Source organism: Cyprinus carpio, chromosome B19, assembly GCF_018340385.1.
Source record: "Cyprinus carpio isolate SPL01 chromosome B19, ASM1834038v1, whole genome shotgun sequence".
Taxonomy (NCBI): Eukaryota; Metazoa; Chordata; class Actinopteri; order Cypriniformes; family Cyprinidae; genus Cyprinus; species Cyprinus carpio.
In genome coordinates, this window is record NC_056615.1 from 13,175,485 (window position 1) to 13,194,290 (window position 18,806).

General features: G+C 35.4%; 2 protein-coding genes and 1 long non-coding RNA gene across 4 annotated transcripts; all 3 read right to left on the reverse strand.

Annotated features, from left to right (window-relative positions):
• Window positions 1-1,758: 1,758 nt before the first annotated feature.
• On the reverse strand, window positions 1,759-8,483 carry LOC109082202 (collagen alpha-1(XII) chain-like). Of its 2 annotated transcripts, XM_042745594.1 has the most exons (7): window positions 7,963-8,472; window positions 6,619-6,675; window positions 6,420-6,461; window positions 6,126-6,197; window positions 5,137-5,190; window positions 3,366-3,408; window positions 1,759-1,871 (listed from the first exon to the last, which is right to left on the reverse strand). In XM_042745594.1, the coding sequence occupies exons 2-7, from the start codon at window positions 6,640-6,642 to the stop codon at window positions 1,867-1,869; spliced, it is 240 nt and encodes a 79-aa protein (XP_042601528.1). In that variant the 5' UTR covers window positions 6,643-6,675; window positions 7,963-8,472; the 3' UTR covers window positions 1,759-1,866. The 2 variants fall into 2 exon arrangements, with proteins under 2 accessions (XP_042601528.1, XP_042601527.1); XM_042745593.1 differs by lacking the exons at window positions 1,759-1,871; window positions 3,366-3,408 and having other exon boundaries at window positions 4,697-5,190; window positions 7,963-8,483.
• Window positions 8,484-11,478: 2,995 nt separating this feature from the next.
• Window positions 11,479-12,640, reverse strand: LOC122140676. Its single transcript, XR_006157269.1, has 3 exons — window positions 12,001-12,640; window positions 11,836-11,880; window positions 11,479-11,541 (listed from the first exon to the last, which is right to left on the reverse strand). It is a non-coding gene; the product is annotated as an uncharacterized LOC122140676 (long non-coding RNA).
• Window positions 12,641-15,608: 2,968 nt separating this feature from the next.
• On the reverse strand, window positions 15,609-18,512 carry LOC122140675 (collagen alpha-1(XVI) chain-like). Its single transcript, XM_042745251.1, has 5 exons — window positions 17,696-18,512; window positions 17,466-17,561; window positions 16,304-16,342; window positions 16,099-16,143; window positions 15,609-15,815 (listed from the first exon to the last, which is right to left on the reverse strand). Exons 1-5 carry the CDS (start codon window positions 17,768-17,770, stop codon window positions 15,624-15,626), a joined length of 447 nt encoding a protein of 148 aa, XP_042601185.1. The 5' UTR covers window positions 17,771-18,512; the 3' UTR covers window positions 15,609-15,623.
• Window positions 18,513-18,806: the final 294 nt, after the last annotated feature.

An 18,806-nucleotide genomic window follows, 5' to 3' on the forward strand; every position in this document is an offset into this window, starting at 1 on the left:
AACATTACATCACCTTATTAATATTCATGAGCCAAGATGATAAGGTTTTATAAACGTGCCCACCACCTTTTGAGATTATTCCTAAGCCTCTGATAACATAAATCTGGGATAGAATTGGGGGCAGAATAATATAATTTGAGTGTGCTCTATATATATATATATATATATATATATATATATATATATATATATATATATATATATATATATATATATATATATATATATATATATATATATATATATAATATTGGGTTATAATTATTATAGTATAACAGTATTGTGTTGTTAGCTTTGCAACAGTTAGGATGCAGCATAGCTCTTGTATCCTCTCTAATAGGCACTGGTAATAATGAAACTCAGCAAGGTCTCTCACCGGCTCTCCTCTGACCCCTGGGGTCCCTGGGACTCCAGGCATTCCTGGTGTACCAACGCACTGACCACTGTTACTCGTCTAAAAATGTTGAGCAGACATGAAGGGTTGCAATCAGGAAATGCTTAGACAATTTGAAGAGAAACACAAATAATACCATTTTCAATACCATGACAGTAGCTCCCCTAGTGAAAAAATATACTAAAATGTATTTGAAATGCATTTATTTTGTGCTAAACGTAATACGAACACATTTACAAATTTATGTGCTTAATAAAAATCCCCTGCAATTGTACTTTTAGTATACTAAACTGGTATACATAAAGTCTGCTGAATTGAAACAACTAATTTTGTTCTTAATGCACTTAAATTGTGCAGAAGTAGTACTGTATATTTGATTGTGCTAAACTGGAACTATTGCAAGCATACTTCAGGTACACTTTAAATATCTTGCATATAAAGACTGAAGACTGATATTATACAGAGCTTGTACAATGCTTATTAATAGTGACATTAAAACACATTTTAGCCGTAATATTAAGAAATGTGCATGGTGCAGTAAAGAAATACTCCAAATAAAGTTTCATTAAAATTGTATATTAGTAAGTCTTAAGTGATATGCCAATAAATGTCAATGAATTTGAAGTATACTTAGTATGAAATAAATGTATTTTAAATGCATATAAATCTAATATAAATATCAAAAACCTTTATATAATGGCCTGCATAATTTTTTAAGTAAAATATTTAGTTAAATGCTGTTGTTCATCGCTTTGGACTCATTTATATAGTGTTTTTCTAGTTTAATTCAAGCTACATAAGTCAAAACACGAACAGCAACATTGAACTAAATATTAACTTTACAGTACTAATATTAATTTATTAAACTTAATTGTAACTTTAATCCTGTCATCATAATTAAGATCATATAAAGATTATTTTGTGCCAGATAGATACAGCTGAATGCAGAATAAAAAAAAAAATGTCTAGTGATATTTTTACCCACTTTAATAGCTTGAATGTAAATATTGTAGCTATGACTATAGTTTAACTGTTTATCATTATGAGTAGCTTTTTAGCTTGGGATGCTTCCCTATCACTGTTTTATGTGAGTGTAAAAGGAGCATTAACCAATCGGTCCACAAACTTACAGGCATACTTGGGGCTTCTTCTTTCTGTGGCTCTAGACACTGTAAAGTTGATCATAGAGATTTAGTGGGTTTAGTACTACAGTATATGTTCTAGCATGTTCAAAACTACCGTAGAAATCAAACAGCATGCCAAACAGAAAGCATAAAACAAGTGAACAAACAACCATCATCAACACAAACCAACACCCCGCATAAAACCAATCACACAACCCAACACTAACCAAGTGTTCAACGCCACATTCTTCTGAGGGTACAACCCCAGGCTTGCCCTGATCTCCCTTCTCGCCCTTAGCACCAACCACACCGGGCACACCTGGTAGGCCCGTGGAGCAATCGCCACAGTCATCCTACATTGAAGCATACACATGACACAAACACATGTGTTCTCACTGCAAGAAGCAAGTGAACAATAAAAACACAGCATCTGCATGCAATTACAAGTGAATATACTGCTGCATTAAAGAGTAAGAAGGTACAGACAGACTGAGGAAGGTGTGTGAAATTTAAACACGGGATATTTTGTTAACAGTAAAAACTATGCTCTCACATTCCAGCTTGATAGAGCAGGAATGCAAGAATCCAAATAACCCCATCTCAAAGAATGTACAAGGTTTCAAAGCCAAAAAACTAAGGTTTGAAAAATAAACGATTTTCGAACCAACTCTGATTGGATATTTTCTTCTGCTCAAACAGCACATATTTATCATTAAGACATGGGTGAAAAAAGATTATAAAAAGATTAAAAAATATGTTTTAAGTGTCTTATTTTTATACATACATCTGATAAACAACAAAACAAAGTTTTAAACTTCTTAAATGCAACTGCCGAATGTCTTTTTCAACATCAAACATGAGGAAATGTTATAAAACTTATAATGCTCTAAATTATATAATTTATAGCACAAATGTAATGTAACTATGCTGCAAAAAATACTATATTAAATCAGCATCTAGATAAATAGAGTTAAGAAGCTTAATTTTGTTCCCTTACATAAATACACTTTTGTTCAAGCATTTGGGGTCAGTAAGATTATTTTATTTGGCATAAATTCAGTAAAATATTTTTATTTAGCAAGGATGCATTATTGTTTCCACAAAAATATCAAGCAGCACAACTGTTATCACTGATAATAATAAGAAATGCTTCTTGAGCACCAAATTAATATATTAGAATGATTTCTGAAGCATCATGTGACACTGAAGACTGGAGTAATGGCTGCCGAAAACTCAGCTTTGTAATTAATTATGTTTTAAAATGTAATAAAAAAAAAACTTGTTTTTAAATGTAATATTATTTCAAAACATGGCATTTTACTGCATTTTTTCAAATAAATGGAACCTAGTTCAGCAGAAGACTTATGAGTCAAATTCTTATCAGTCCCTAACTTCTGAATGGCAGTTTGAATAAATAAATAAATTTTTAATAGCTTCACCATGTAAGAATCATAAACTATGTATATACATTAATATGGCTGTATACGTATGAAATATGTCAGGTACTCGATTTTATGCCATATGAAACAGGGGTTTCCTGCTTCATCTCTCTATCCACCATGGGGTTCTTGGCCTTAAAAAGGTTGAAGACCCCTGCACTAAAAATTCCATCTTGCAAATGAAAATGCATGCATTGCATAGATGTCTTGCTGTCATATGTGTGCAATATTGGCGGCAGAATAGAAAAACACCACACCAACAATGTTAATGTGTATGTTTCTGTACACATTATATTACCAGATCCTTGCACATGAATACTAACTTTAATGACACATACAAATAAATAAATATAAAAAGAGAAAATACAAACACGTGAAAACAATATTAAAAACCACAACAAATCAAACCATTGCCCGTGGAAGCTGAATCCTGAGGCAGAAAAACAGGAGGCTGCAAGATGGAGGAGACTGTCAGACATGTTGACTGCATCAAAAACACTTTTTCACTTCACAACAAATTAATGTGTGATTATCAACAAAATTACAAAAGAAAAACAAAGGCAATGCAGTACACTAAAATTTAAATTAAATATAATAACTAATAATATTATTAATAAATAAAAAAAATAAAATATTAATAAAAAAAATAGATCTCATTATGTCATTAATAACAAAAATCTCATTTTAATAATGGAACTATTTTGCATGAAATTATTCAGAAAAAAAAAACAAGTCCTGAATTTAACACGATAAATTATTTCACGTTATGTTACAATTATTTATTATGCTGTTATTTCAAAACAGTTTACTGACTAATTGCTTCCATAAGCATGTAAATCAAAATTATATTAAAGATATAGTGCTGGCTGGCCATTTACAACATGGATAAGAAGTTACTTTCACATCCTACTTTAAAAAGCATTTGTTTCAGAGCACAAAAGACTTTCAGAAGCACAAAAAAAAAAAAAAAAAAAAAAAACCCACAATGATGTACTTGAAACTGATATGGAATCCTATATGTGGAGCATGTAAATGAATCCACAGAGTATTTTAAAGCATTTTAAAAAATTCAACTCAAATTCCACTTCAACTCGAACCAATATATTATATGCACTTGGCCCACCTGGCCCTTTTTTGTATAGAGGACTGAAATATTACTCTAACTACAGTTACACCAGAGAACTTGACTGAATATGAGAGCGGCTCTCAGATGCTCTTGAAGGTGCGATGAGCATCCATCGTGTAGATACTGATGTGCTTCAAGTACATCATTTCCTCTCACCATTGGCTGGTTTGGCTCTCCACAGTTCAGTAAAGTGGTTTCATTCCAGGACCACTCGTATGATGGCATCTTATGCCATCCAATTAATCTACTGTAATTATGGTTTTAATATGGAAATTGGTCACCTTTAAAACATCCATTTTAATAAAAAAACCAATTCAATACCCAATAACACTTATTAATCTTAATTATTTTTGGCGCTATAGAACAGAATTTACTTGTGTATTTATAAACTAGCTTTGGGATTAAGCTGTTCGCAGGGTCTGTTTCTTGAAAGTTATTGAACGAGAGTTAAAAGAATAAAATGGTTTAGATCTGATTGTGCTCTGGAAGAACTCGGTGGTCTGAGTCTGCCAATAGAAGTGGAGCAAAGCGGGCCGGGACAGAAGTCCAGAGAAAATATGCATGCGGAGCTCTCATTTAGCTATGATCCCATGACCAGCCTAGAAAACAACTCATAAAATATGCATGCGGAGAGACAGGGCCATTAATGCCGAAATACTGCTTTCAACCAAAGATCTAATGGCTCTTTCTATATGGAACATCACTCACAGTAATGGCCGTCCTGACCGTAACTCAACACAATGGCAGTGTTTACCATTACACAAAGCCTCGGAGTCTGTGAGTTAACTCTGAAAGGGCAATGGGACCTTCGGCGGCCATAAAGGACAACAGAGATGCCTCACGGAGTGCCAAGATAAGATTCTTGCATTCTTACTGGGTCCTTTTAGTATTATAAAAAAGTTGCTGTTGTCTTCGTGAATCACCTCGGTGTCCCCGCACCGCGTTAAAGGAGGCCCGACCCGCTCCCCTTCTAACGCAGAAGTCGACCAACCAGGCTCCTTGCTCTGTGTTTATATACTGTAATAAAGCTCCTCCCCCTGTCTGGTTACTCACTGCTTGGCCGGGTGGACCCGGTTTCCCTGGTACGCCATCGTTGCCAGGGATACCCTGTAAGAAGGAACTGAGGTTGAATTGGTTCAGCCTGTGGCCACAATCTGGACACCTCCTTCTCCAGTGGGGCAGAGGGAAAGTAGCCAAAGCCCTGGACCCTCTCCTGGGTTGTGTTCCAGCTCGGAGTAGACATTTACAATTTTTCTTGCCTTTCTCTGTCTATATATATTTTTTTTAATTTCAGTTCTTCTGAGGCTTGGGAAATCAACACAACACCAGGTTAAAGACCACTCAGTGCTCACGGTGAGATCATTCAGAAGGAAATTTGCCAGTTTATCTGGGGGATTTAATTGATGATGGGCTTAAATACCATCATAATTCCCATTGTATATTTAAAACATAACTTATAAAGATATCAAATGGACTTAAATTAAATACAACAACCTCACAGTGAGCTTCTGCATGGTTTTTAAAAAGAAAAAAGCAGCACGATCCCCAACTACTTATTAAATGAATGTATTAAGATTACATTTAATTCATATTTTTGCGCAGTATTAATGCTTTAGATTTACAATCTACATTAAAATGTACATTTACTTTACATTAACTTTTAAAAGCACAGGCATTAACAAAGCACATACCACGGCACTATCCAAAAATCCCAGAAGCCCCTTTAAAGCGTGCAAATTTAACAGCAATTTTTTTTTAATATAGCGCTCTTTTACAAACTACTTTACAATCTAAATAAACAACATATACAATACATAAATTTCTACAGAATAGATAACTGCTGAAGTCAAACCAAAAAATATTTGCTAAATTGACATATGTTTTAAATGTAAACATTATTGGTGCATTTAAATATGCTTTAGTTCAAGCCCAGAGTTACCCATGCAGGCCTTCCCGATACAGAAGCCCCACAAAGAGAGCAGGATGGAGGAACAGAGAGAAAAAGCAGAGGTATGCCCTGATGCCATCTGTTTCATACTCACCTGTGGACCTTGGATTCCTGTAAACCCTTGGGCCCCTGGGGGACCTGGAGGGCCTGGTGGTCCAGGAGGCCCCTAAGCACATTGGAATGAGTAGAAGTAAAAAGATGGTCATTCATCACTCATTAAAAGAGACACAATCACTCTCAGATTCCTTTTTATGTCTATATAAGTATAGTGTAGTACAGAAACACTATTGTAATTCCTTTTTTTTTTTCTTTTTTTTTTACTAAACTTCTCAAAATGCAGTGATTTAAGCAGCAGAAGGGTGACTAAGAGTGAAAAAGGATGTGAGACCTGAGGACCTGCCTGCCACCTGCTCTCACCACCTGGGACCCCCTGCAACAAACGAGTAATCAAATTCAGCACTGTGAATCACATCAGGTCTAATGATTTAAAAGGTTATGTTTAATAACCCACATTCTTAGAGTGTTTATGTGTGAGAGTGTGCTAATGTCTTCCTGATTAACAACAATGAAATAAAGCATTAGCTCACAGGTCCGCCAGTTCCAGAGAACATATTATTCAAACAGTTGCACTCTCCTGGTTCACCCTATGATGCAAAAAAAAAAAAAAAAAAAAAACTGGTTATAGTGAGTTGGACATTTTCTGAGTAAACTGCCATAACTAGTTTAGATTAGTTCTAGGGTGATGCTATGTGGTTGCTAAAGTATTCTGAATAGTTTTTATGCTGCTAGGAGTTTGCTTATTGGAACAAATGATATATTTAAATTAAATATATTCAACCTACACTAAAATAGAGCAACACAACTCAGCAAAACTAAAATATAGAACATTTATGAATATGATACAGAATATATTTGTTTCTTATAACCAATATCCATTTTTATTGTTGTTTTATTTTTGCTTTTTGCCAATAACTACATAACCATTTAGACTGCAGCAAAAGAATATAAGCACTATATTATTATTAATGAATGCATACTGATTTGTTAAAATAAAATAAATAATAATAATAATAATAATGTTTTAATGTAATGACATTTGATAGTTGATAAGTATAAATATAGTTACAAATAGGTCAAATAGGTTATATATTTTGTGATTTTGTGTGTATGTGTGTGTTTCTGTCAATTTAGTAGTCACCCCCCACCCCCCATGTGTCTATATAGTTATTTTAGTACATGCTGTTAATAAACTAAATTCAAATAAGATTTGTTGCCTTGGCAACTAGCTAACATAATTTTTTTATATATATATATTTTATTTTATGTTTTAATTTCAATTTCAGTTTTATTTTTAGTTAACCATAATGCCCATGGTCCAAACACACACACACATACACAAACACAAGCATGTTACATTGTGTTACATTGTGTCTGATGTAGAATTCTATCCTGGCACTCAACAGGAATCACAGAGCACTTCATCACACTTAGGAAGAATATGCATCATTTGATATCAGCTGCCACTTTCCTCTGCGTTTAGACAAATTAGTCAGGGAGACAACAGAGGACATTAAAGAATGAAGCATTTCCAGGGCTTTTCTATCGAGGTCTCTATTTCAAATCTCCCTCAACACATACTTCCTTTCTCTTTGATACTCCGTGATGTTGTCAGATCACAGATGACAGCTGTAATATTCACCAATTAATAACCCTGTTTTACCTCGAGGGCATTTTTAACTTTTTCAGCACTGTCAAACTCTTCTGTCAGACTTATGCATCTGTTTGTGTCTCCAGGGTGGACACATCACTGTGCGTACAGACGGTCGCTCTAAACATTACTCCTCCTATTCATTGTTCCCTCCACACACACATTCTCACTGCTTCGGGGAACCTGGAAATCGCCTCTCCAGCTCACTGATCCAGACTCTTACCTTGTCACCCTTAGGCCCAGTGGCTCCCTGAAAGACAAGGAGAAACACACACACACAAAGGCTCAGTTAGACAGTGTTATTGTGTGTAACTCTCCAGGGTTGGGGAGATGAGTGTTGATCGGGGAGGAGCAGCGTCAGGTGACGTGATGCAAGCAGACAATGTGTTGCTGTTAGGGATCCAGGCATAGAGTCGAATATGACCCGAGTCTGTCTCTGGATTCGCTCCTTAAGCTCTCTGCGACAAAGCCTCAAGTAAATAACATCCAATGCTAGAACAGACAACGCTAACTTTGCTTTTTTAATGAGACGATCTCTAGCAAGACAACAAACTCTCACTGCCTTTGTCTCTGCAGTTTATGGAAGTTCGTTTGAAGCCGTCTTTAGAAGGCAGAGCAATGAACAACGGATAATATGCTTGGGCGAATTTGTTAATGACAGAGCAAGCGTCACAATATGGGAATAAGCTAGAGGAGCTGAGCAAACCATTGCTGGAGAGGACTAAATAAATTAATAAATAAACAAACTTACACTACCACCATCCCCCCCTATTACACCAAAAAATCCTTTTCCACCACCACCACATGACACAGAATATATAAATCATTTACAAGTGCAAGACAATAAATAAATAAATAAATACACTGGCTATGTCTCATTTCATTTACTATTTTCTATGATGTGAAAAAAACATATTGTGAACATGACAATGAATAACAGTATACTTAATATGAGATATGCACTTATCTTGCATTATTTATTATGCAAAAGACATGATGTACCTCCATAATGACATTCAGATATTAAATGTAATGAAGAGAGTAAGAACATAAAAAATGGGTGTCCCTATGACTGGGGACAACATTTTTGTCCATGTTTTATCTCAAGTTCTTACCTGGGGTCCGATTGGTCCCATTCCCATTGGCCCCTGAGGCCCTGGTGGTCCCATTTCTCCCTTTGGACCCTATTGATATCAAGCAATACATTAGAACAACAGTGAGGTCAGATCCATAGTGTCTTTTGGCCTAAAGAGTACTATGTCATTGCGTTGGTGATCTACCCTTTGTCCCGCTGGTCCAATCGGCCCTGCGGGCCCTTGACGTCCTTCTGGACCCTGTAGGATACACATGACTGTTTTCACACTTGGTTTCTATATTGAGGGGCTGTTTTATTTATTATTTTGATTTATTATTGTGTATCATACACTACTGTTCAAAAGAGTTAGTAAGATTATTTAAATACTTTTATACAGCAAGAATGCTATAAATTGATCAAAATAGACAGTGAAGACATTTATAATGTCTTAAGATTTCTATAACAAATAAATGCTGTTCTTTTGAACTTTCAATTCACTAATGAATCCTGAAAAATGTATTATAATTTCCAGAAAAATATTAGGCAGCACAACTGTTTCAACATTGATAATAATAATAAATGCTTCTTAAGCAGAGAATTAGCATATTAGAATGATTTCTGAATGATCATGTGACACTGAAGACTGGAGTAATGATGCTGAAAATTTAGCTTTGCCATCATAGGGATAAATTACAATATATTCAAATAGAAAACAGTTATTTTCAATTCTAATGATATTACACAACATAACTGTTTTACTGTATTTTTAACCAAATACATGCAGCTTTGGTAAGAGACTTCAAAAACATTTTCAAAATTGTACCGACCTCAACTTGTGAACAGCAGTGTATGTATCAGATAACAGTAGACAAGTAAAAAGAGAAAATTCAAAGAGAACAACATCTGAAAAATTTGCACACTCAAAGGTCCAAATCCATGTGTGAACACCCAAGAACACGATACTTTTTGTGTACTTACAGCAGCTCCGGGAAAACCTCTAGGTCCCTGCTCACCCTGAGTGAGAACATCAAAACATTACAAAGAGCTGGTATATTTAAGGAATTATTTAAATGCACATTTCTCTAAAAATAGTATAAATGAAAACAGATTTTCTGAGGGATTACAACAGCTGTTAATTCACCTGCAGTCCTGGAAGGCCAATACCTGAAGGCCCAGCATCACCCTAATAATAAATAAACATAAGCATCACTCCACAGTCAATCTTATAACTCTTGCACACAGATGTGACTGATGTATGCACATTAGTCTGGTGTGTAACTTTACCTGACTGCCTTTGAGCCCTGGAGGTCCCTGGACACCAGGTGGGCCTGGCCGACCCTATAGAATAAAGATAATATTGTATTATATGCCCATTTTACACAAATGCAACAAAAATGTAACATGAATATCTAATTGATATTTCATATTGTTAGCCATTTGATATCCGTATCAATGTATCCTTATAACCCTATTAATCACACGTATTTGCTTAATGGCATCTTAACTAAGTACTATCAATATTAATTATAGAAGTTAAATTCTGCTAAGCCAAAATCACAAGTTCAATTGCTTAGAAAAGTGAACCTCTCCTCAACAAGCTGCATGGTTTGAAGTATCAGTCATATATGTAACACAAATTGTGTGCTCCTAAGTTTAATATTTGAAGTAAGGACTTGGTTTGTGCAATAGTCATATAAAACGCCACAAATTTATTGAGAAAGCATGCATTTTTACAGAAAAACTCATACCTGTTTGCCTTCTCGTCCCTCGCCTGGCAAACCTGGCTCTCCTCTCTCTCCCTTGGGCCCTGGTAAGCCAACAACATTGCCATTTCCTTCAGAGAGTGATGGACAGCTGTCACACGCATCTCCCTGGCGATACAGACACAGATGCAATAAGAAAAGACAGAAAGCTTTCGAATTGCAAGCGAGCAGGAATCTAGATGGTCAACCATGCTTATCTGGTATTCTTTTGCCTGCAAATTTAAACGCAGTTGTATAAAAAGTGTAATCTATTATATTAACATGGTCCCATGATGGTGCATAATTTACTGCAATGTAATTAATATGTGACTGCATGATCAATGTTACGTGACAGTAACCTTTTCTCCTTTTAGTCCATTAAGGCCATTCCTGCCTGGTTCTCCTTGAGGTCCTTGGGGTCCAGTTGCCCCATCCACACCTGGGTCTCCTTGTAAACCCTGCTCACCCTACAAACATAAAAATCATATATAATGCCTAGAAAAAAACCCTATTGCAGAGTTAAAAAAAAATAACTTACTTTCTCTCCTTTGAAACCTTGAAGACCTGGTGGCCCCTGTTGAGACATCCATTTTGAAAACAAGGTCAGTGTGTTTTGGGCTTCTCAAATTAAAAATTTATACACTGATACACTAGAAGCAACACACCACCCTTGCCTCCTCTTATATAAAGCAATCATAAAATAGTCAGGCTTACCTGTTTGCCCTCTACTCCATCTCCTGGTGGGCCTGGAGGTCCTGGAACCCCAATCTCCCCTGTGACCTTTACAACATAAGAGCAACTTCCCACCCAAAAGCCACATCATTCACACACAAATACATGACACACCCTTAAATACGTCCCATAAATTAAAATAAATTAAATACACTTCTAATGAAGTGAGAGAGAAAAGCTCAGTGTAAAAACATTCACTTACCTTTTCACCTTTTGGACCAGTTGTCCCTATACCGGGCTGGCCAGAAACACCCTGTAAAAAAATTACACCACTAGTGAAAATACAAAATCAATCAATGAATCAATCAATCTATCTATCTATCTATCTATCTATCTATCTATCTATCTATCTATCTATCTATCTATCTATCTATCTATCTATCTATCTATCTATCTATCTATCTATCTATCTATCTATCTATCTATCTATCTATCTATCTATCTATCTATCTATCTATCTATCTTATTTTACCAGTGTATCAATTTGAGTGATTGAACTGAAAAATAAACATGAATTTCAGAATGTCTTGATATTATTTATGATCACCTTCTCTCCTTTATTTCCACTTGACCCTTTTGGACCAGGTTTGCCCTAAAAAACATCAGCATCTGCACATTAATCTAATGCTGAGGTCAGTCATAAATCACAGATGCAAGTAAAAAAACACAAAGGATACATAAGAATAATAATAATACAAAAATGGTTACTTACAGTTTTCCCCTCATTTCCTTTGCTGCCTGCATTACCCTATAACCAGAACATTTTACACATGAATGTACAATGTATAACAAAAAAACTACTGTCTACACCTTTATTGTTTCCCGAAATGACAATACTATTTTATAATGTGATAAAGATTGTTTCAATTTGATAATTACCCCACACACACACACACACACACACACACACACACACACACACAGTGGCAACAAAAAGTATTTGGACACATAAGCCACACTTAAGCATTTCAAATCACTGGAGAAAAAAAAGGCATTGAAAAAATGCACGCTAACTTTTCTCAGAACTAACTTTTAGCAATTACTTTTAACCATCTGGTCCCAAGGTAATTTTTAATGGATGTAGGAAGTCAGTTTCTCTCCACACAGGTGCCCTAGAGAGTACAGTAGTAATGTAGTTCATCACATTAAGTACAGAGATGTTCCACTAAATCTGACAACAAACTTATTTTTGTGAAATTCTTTGTTTTAATTACCTAAAATAATGACATCCACACATTGTAAGTGTCCAAATACTTTCCAGGGTCACTGCACGTACATACTGTTTGTACCTGTTTATAAAAGTGTATAACCTTAAAACCATTTGAAAATGTCAAAATTCATCATCCTAGTGAAAACATCATTATCACCTTTTATTCCACTTCAAATCCACCAAAACCACTTTCTCACCTTACACTAAATATCAAGTAAAAAGAAGAAAAAAAAGAAAAGAAAAAGAAAAGCAGAGAATATCAGTGCATATTCTCGTTTAACAGACATGAAATGAAAGCCTTGGCTGCTTAATTCCCCGATCTGTCATTAGAATCATTTTTTAAAAGCATTTGTGCCTGAGGCTTATATCTGAGCCGGATGCGTGGAGTTACACAGATCAGGGATGTCTGCGGTTATGCATAAGCCAATATATGCATCCCTGCACACTCATACACAACCACTGAAGTGGATATCAAAAACCGCTTGCATTGTAATTTACTGCACTTCATGACTTGTGAGAGGAAACAATGCAGAAGTTTTTAAAATGCTGTGTGCTGGATATTAAAGAGCAATCACTCAATCACATTCACCTGCTCTCCTTTCTGCCCAACACCTGGATCTCCCTTCTCTCCCTTCTGAGCCATATTCAAAATGCCCGCTGGAATATCTCCAATGGTAGGGCAGCCAGAACACGGTTCACCCTAAGAGAACAAAGACGCCAAGATTTTGCAACTTAATTTTTCTTCAGAACTTCTCCCAGTGTCAAGCAATTGACAAACAGTGTACAGATTCTTCATCTTTCTTGCCAACGCCTGGCAGACTCACCTTTTCGCCTTTGGCCCCGTCTACTCCTGGATCTCCCTGTGAAAGAATCACAATGTGCAAGACAGTTTGTAAAAATGGTTCAAACTCTGGATGACATTTTTAGTGACTCAGCACTATTGAATTTGTGAAAAAAGCAGGCAGTACTTTAGTCTGGAATACATTGAAATGTGCTGTAGTTGTCACAACACACAGCTGCTGACTTTTGAGAAAAAGCTCTGCAACAGGTGTATGTGTGGTCATATTATGTATTTTGGATTCATTAACTCTTTCCGTGTATCAGATACAATATACTAAAAATATATCAAATAAAAAAAACTAATACTTTCCAATACACAGACTAAAAAAATGGTCCAAAAAAAAAAAATCTACTACTACACCAGCTCCTTATCAAATTAAGTAAAAAATGATCCACAAAATAAAAATGAAAATGTAAACTGCAACTTTTTCTCCCAAATTACAAAACAAACTGAAAACTAAGTGGCAAAAATGAAATGTAAACTGTTGCATCATATTGTAAACTCAAAACTCTCTTCTCTTTCCAAAAACAAAACAAACTGAAAACTAAGTGGCAAAAATGGGTCATTTCAGTAGTTTGTGATGTAACAAAAATGAATGCATGAACACATTACACCCACAAGTACATATCAATGACAGATATTCAGTGTCCTGGCCTGGCCAGTAATAAAATAATGAAGAGGAAGTTGGATACATACTAATAGTCTAAGTGTTGTTTCTAATTTCTCATGCAAAGAGGGTATTTACACTTAAGTCTGAAATGTACAGTAGCAAAAACAGCCCAAAAAAATAAAAACGTCATAGAAAGGCCAAAAATCCTGATTAACATCATAAGTGGACCTCAAGGGAACGAAATAAGATGATAAAAAGAACCACACGCATACATTTTAAAATTTGAGGAAAAAAAATTTAAGAAAATGTGAGTGAAATTTATGGAAAAAAAAAAATTTAAGAAAATGTGAGTGAAATTTATGGAAAAGCTACCTTTATGATGTTAAAGTAGTTTATTTTTTTCATCCAGCAGATATATTGACTGGTTAATGCATAATAGACCACCCATTTCAACTATTTTATACTTATATATATCATCCAACTTGTGCAACAAAAACATAAAGAAAACAGTAATACTTTTACATATGTGTGTGTATGTGTGTGTGTGATTCTATGCAGTAGAAACAGCAAGAAAACAGCAAACACAGGTGGAAAACCAGCAAAAAAGGCCCTATGAAAATAGAGGCATACAAGTATCAACATCAGTCTCCCTAATCATGACACTAATATAATCCTAGCTCACCGCAACTTCTCCACTGTAAATATCCTAATATAATCCTAGCTCACCGCAACTTCTCCACTGTAAATATCCTGCATTTGCACCCTGTCTCTTTCTGCATCCCATGCTCTCGCTCTCTGTCCTATAACTAGGTATGAGGAATAGATTGTGACGGTATTGGAAATCATTACAGAGAAATGCAAACAAGCACTTTATGGTATGCTGCATAGAATCATTTTTTTTGTCTCTTACGCTGAAGAAGAGAGAGGAGAAATTTGAATAGGCTAAAAAATGGAAAGGCCTTTACCGTAGTCATTGAGTAAAATGAAATCTGACACAGAAAGAGGTCTAAACTTTGAGGGGGAAAGCTGATGGATTTCATGGATGATAGGAGAAACCTGAATGTTCCTGAAGCTATAATGAAGCACGATAGAAATCCTGTTCTCCCTGAGAGAGGGTAGTGGAATGGCGACGGCATTTCTCATTCAACACAACAACAGCATGAAAAAAAGACCTCGCTGATTGTTGCCTTATTTCATTAAGCTTGGCAAACACAAATATGGCGGGCCAACTGAGGTGAACAGCATTGATACCTGGATATATAAAAGCAGTTTCAGGATGCCACACAGAGACATTTAATCAAACATGCGAAACTGTTTTTAGCTTTTTGTGATAAACAGAAGCAGTTTGTACAGTTTTTATTGAGAACTAACTCACATGAAAACAAACATTAAAGAGACCAACTTACATGGTCTGATAATGCTTAACCCACAGCCCCCCCTTCTCCCCTATGCCCCTGCCCCCTGAAAAAACCAAAGGCCACTGCTCACTCGAAACCCAAAAAGAAAAAGAAAAGCATACAATAAATGCATTGTTCTTCTAAAATTGAAAACTGGTTAAAAACTAGGACTCGACTCGGACCCAACCCAATAGTATATAAATCATGCTAAAATACTTCATAATAAAATGGCTTTCATATTATGGTGAAAGTCATTTGGGTTTGGAACAACATGAGATTAAGTAAATAATGAAACTTTCCCTTTAAAAATAAAATAATTAAAGCAATAACAGTCAAGAACATGCACTGTGACTTTCTGTGAATTCTGAGCAGACTCATAACAAGCAACAGTAATTTTTATGCAGAATCTGAAATTCAGACTGCTTAGACTTACCTTCTCGCCTTTAGGTCCCCAAGGACCTCTCGGACCCTGTCAGCAAAACAAACCACGTCATTGGGTATGCATGAAGATTAGAACCACAGAAGCTCATTGAGTTACAAATGCAAATTATGTGCTGATCGCTCCAGTGGTAATAAAACTAATTATGGTGCTGATGATAGTAAACACATTTTGTCCCTTACAGTAACAGAACAATCAGGATAGTGATAGAAAATCAGGATAATTAGCATTTTCTGTCTTAGCAATTCAGCACACATCATCGTTTCACATTGACATCCCTCTATAGGTCAAAATGAGAAAAAAATGTACTTACAGGTTCTCCAGGCTTTCCGTCTACACCAGGTATCCCAGAATCCCCCTAGAGATGGAGATAATGTTTTGGTATTATTTGATATAACATTGCAAGCAAAACAAAGCTAATGATAAATTCTAATTATACATTTTTAAAAAATATTAGTAAAAAACATACACTCATCACTTTGTGGTCAAAGCAGGAAAACATGTATTAGTAAACATACTTTTTCTCCTTTAGAGCTTGGAGGTCCACCAGGGGGCCCCTGTGAGGTAAAAAGAGACAAAATAGAAAACTAATATACTGATTACTGTAAAATGCCCAGTATAAATTTGTATTTATTTATTTATTTATTGTATGTTAAACAGCGCACAACTTGCTCAATAGATGCTTTAACACCATTAGAGTACAAAATGTACAGTATGTCACATGACATAAAATTATATGTTAATTATTAAATTATATAATATGCACACTACTATTCAAACGGTTGGGGTCGGTGAAATTTTTAAAATGTTTTTGAAATAAGTCTCTTAACTTTTGAAATATTCAGTATTATGCTCACCAAAATGCAATTTATGATCAATGTAACATCTAATTTATTCCTGTGATGATGAATTAAAAACATCAAAAATATACAACAATAAAACATCCAATTAAATATAAATAACAATAATCCACATTTCTTGTTATTCCTTTGATGAAAAAAACAGTTGAGCTCCACAATATTCTTGTGGAAACTGATTCTTATATCAAAAAAATTCAACATTAAACTAAACCTCAAAATAAAACAGTTCAAAATTATTGAACATTAGTGTATACTTCAAAAGTTTGTTAAACAATACCAAAACAAATTAAAGTTAAAACATTAGTGTATACTTCAAAAGTTTGGTGTACAATATTTTAACTCTTGTCAGTGATCAAATAATAAGTGACAAAATTTAATTTTCAATGAAATTTTTTAACAAAGGAAAACAAATACATGCTACAGGAATAGTGATTATGCTAATGTAGTATGCAGAGGAGTATACTATCCTTAATATAGCCTGATTATATTATAAAAGTCTGGTTATTTAAGATTTTTGCCAATTCAGTAATGGGGGTGGGGATGTACCTGTTAACACTGAAAAGTTGGTCCAAAAACACTGATTAAAAAAAAAAAAAAAAAAAAAAAAACAGTTACAGTTTTTCTCAGATTCTCAAAAAAATAGAAGTTGGCAGCTTTTTGCAACACCAGTTTTTGGAGGTTGGCTCTAATTTCTATCCAATAAACTAAAAAAAAACAAAAAACCCTAGAGAATACACCCAATTTACACTTTAAAAGGTATTAAAACCTCAATTTAAAAAACTGTCTATAAATATTGTATTTAAATGATAAATCTTCCTACTGGTGGTCCTGGCTTCCCAACTCCAGGAGGTCCAGGAGGTCCTGGCCGGCCTGGTTCTCCTGCAAGCCCCTCTGGACCAACCACACCAGGAACACCCTGTGAATTAATCAAAGCTGAGAAACACTTGCTTTGCATAACAAGCACTAAAGATAATTACACCACAAAACTAGTTCATTTATAGTATCCAAGAAAAACATTAAATGAATCCCAAGAGGATCAGTACGTTTTACCTTTTGTCCTTTAGGGCCCACCACACAAACAGGATTAGCTCGACCCTGTGACTGCCAAGACCAATAAAAGATCATTAGCTTGAGTTCATCTCAAACGCTGGCATTAGCAGTATCACACTGCTTATATAACAACCCTCCAACAGGAATCAAACAAGTCAGTTTACCGATGACTTGAGGCTTAGATACATAAACAGTTTAAAAGCAAATTCCAAATATGCATTAGTCGGCTCGGCCATATTCGCCATCCTCTTAGCATGCTTTGTATACGGAATAGAAAAGATTAAGCATAATGCGACCCGACTATCCATTTAAAAGAATCAATGAGGCTGCATTGATTTGTGGCTCTTTGTTGGCTTATGTAATCTATGCAGCATTAAAAAGATTTAACACCCAAACAGATATCTAATGAGAAGAAAAAGCAGCAGTGAGTATATGGTTAAGAGTCTAATGCATCATGCTTTTCGCAGCAGAGCACTGTGGATATATGGAACAACTTTAAACAATATGAAAGGAAAGGGACTCTTGCTTCCTTTTAAAATTAAAATATGTGCACAGAGACATATTATGCATGCTATACAATTGCTCTTTTGAGTACACTCCTGCAGCGAGACAATGAAATATATCAACACGTCTGAAGGAGACTCAAGAGGACACTGGTATACAGTATGTAATGTACATAAAGTATGAGCATCTTTGACTTTCACATCAAATGATAGTCACTTACATCTTTGCCTGGACTTCCGGGCAAACCTGTGGCTCCGACTTCTCCTTTCTGCCCTTTGTCGCCCTGAGAATGTGTATGAGAGTGACAGGCAGACAGGCAGAAATGAAGATAAGAAAGCGGCAAGCTCTAATGCACTCATTAACAATCATATCTACACGGTGTTGTCTTCATTTACCTTCACTCCTATAGCTTCTCCCCAGTTGGCAGCCAGACCCTGAAACATAAGAGAATGAGAAATGGGTGAATCAATAGCCAGAAATAGTATCAAGATATCCCCTCTGCTTCAGTGAAGCCTGTTGAACCGAAATTCGATCACCTCTCTCTCTAAGACAAGGTTGGCGCACACACTTACCGACTCTCCCTTCTCTCCTTTCTTCCCAAAATATG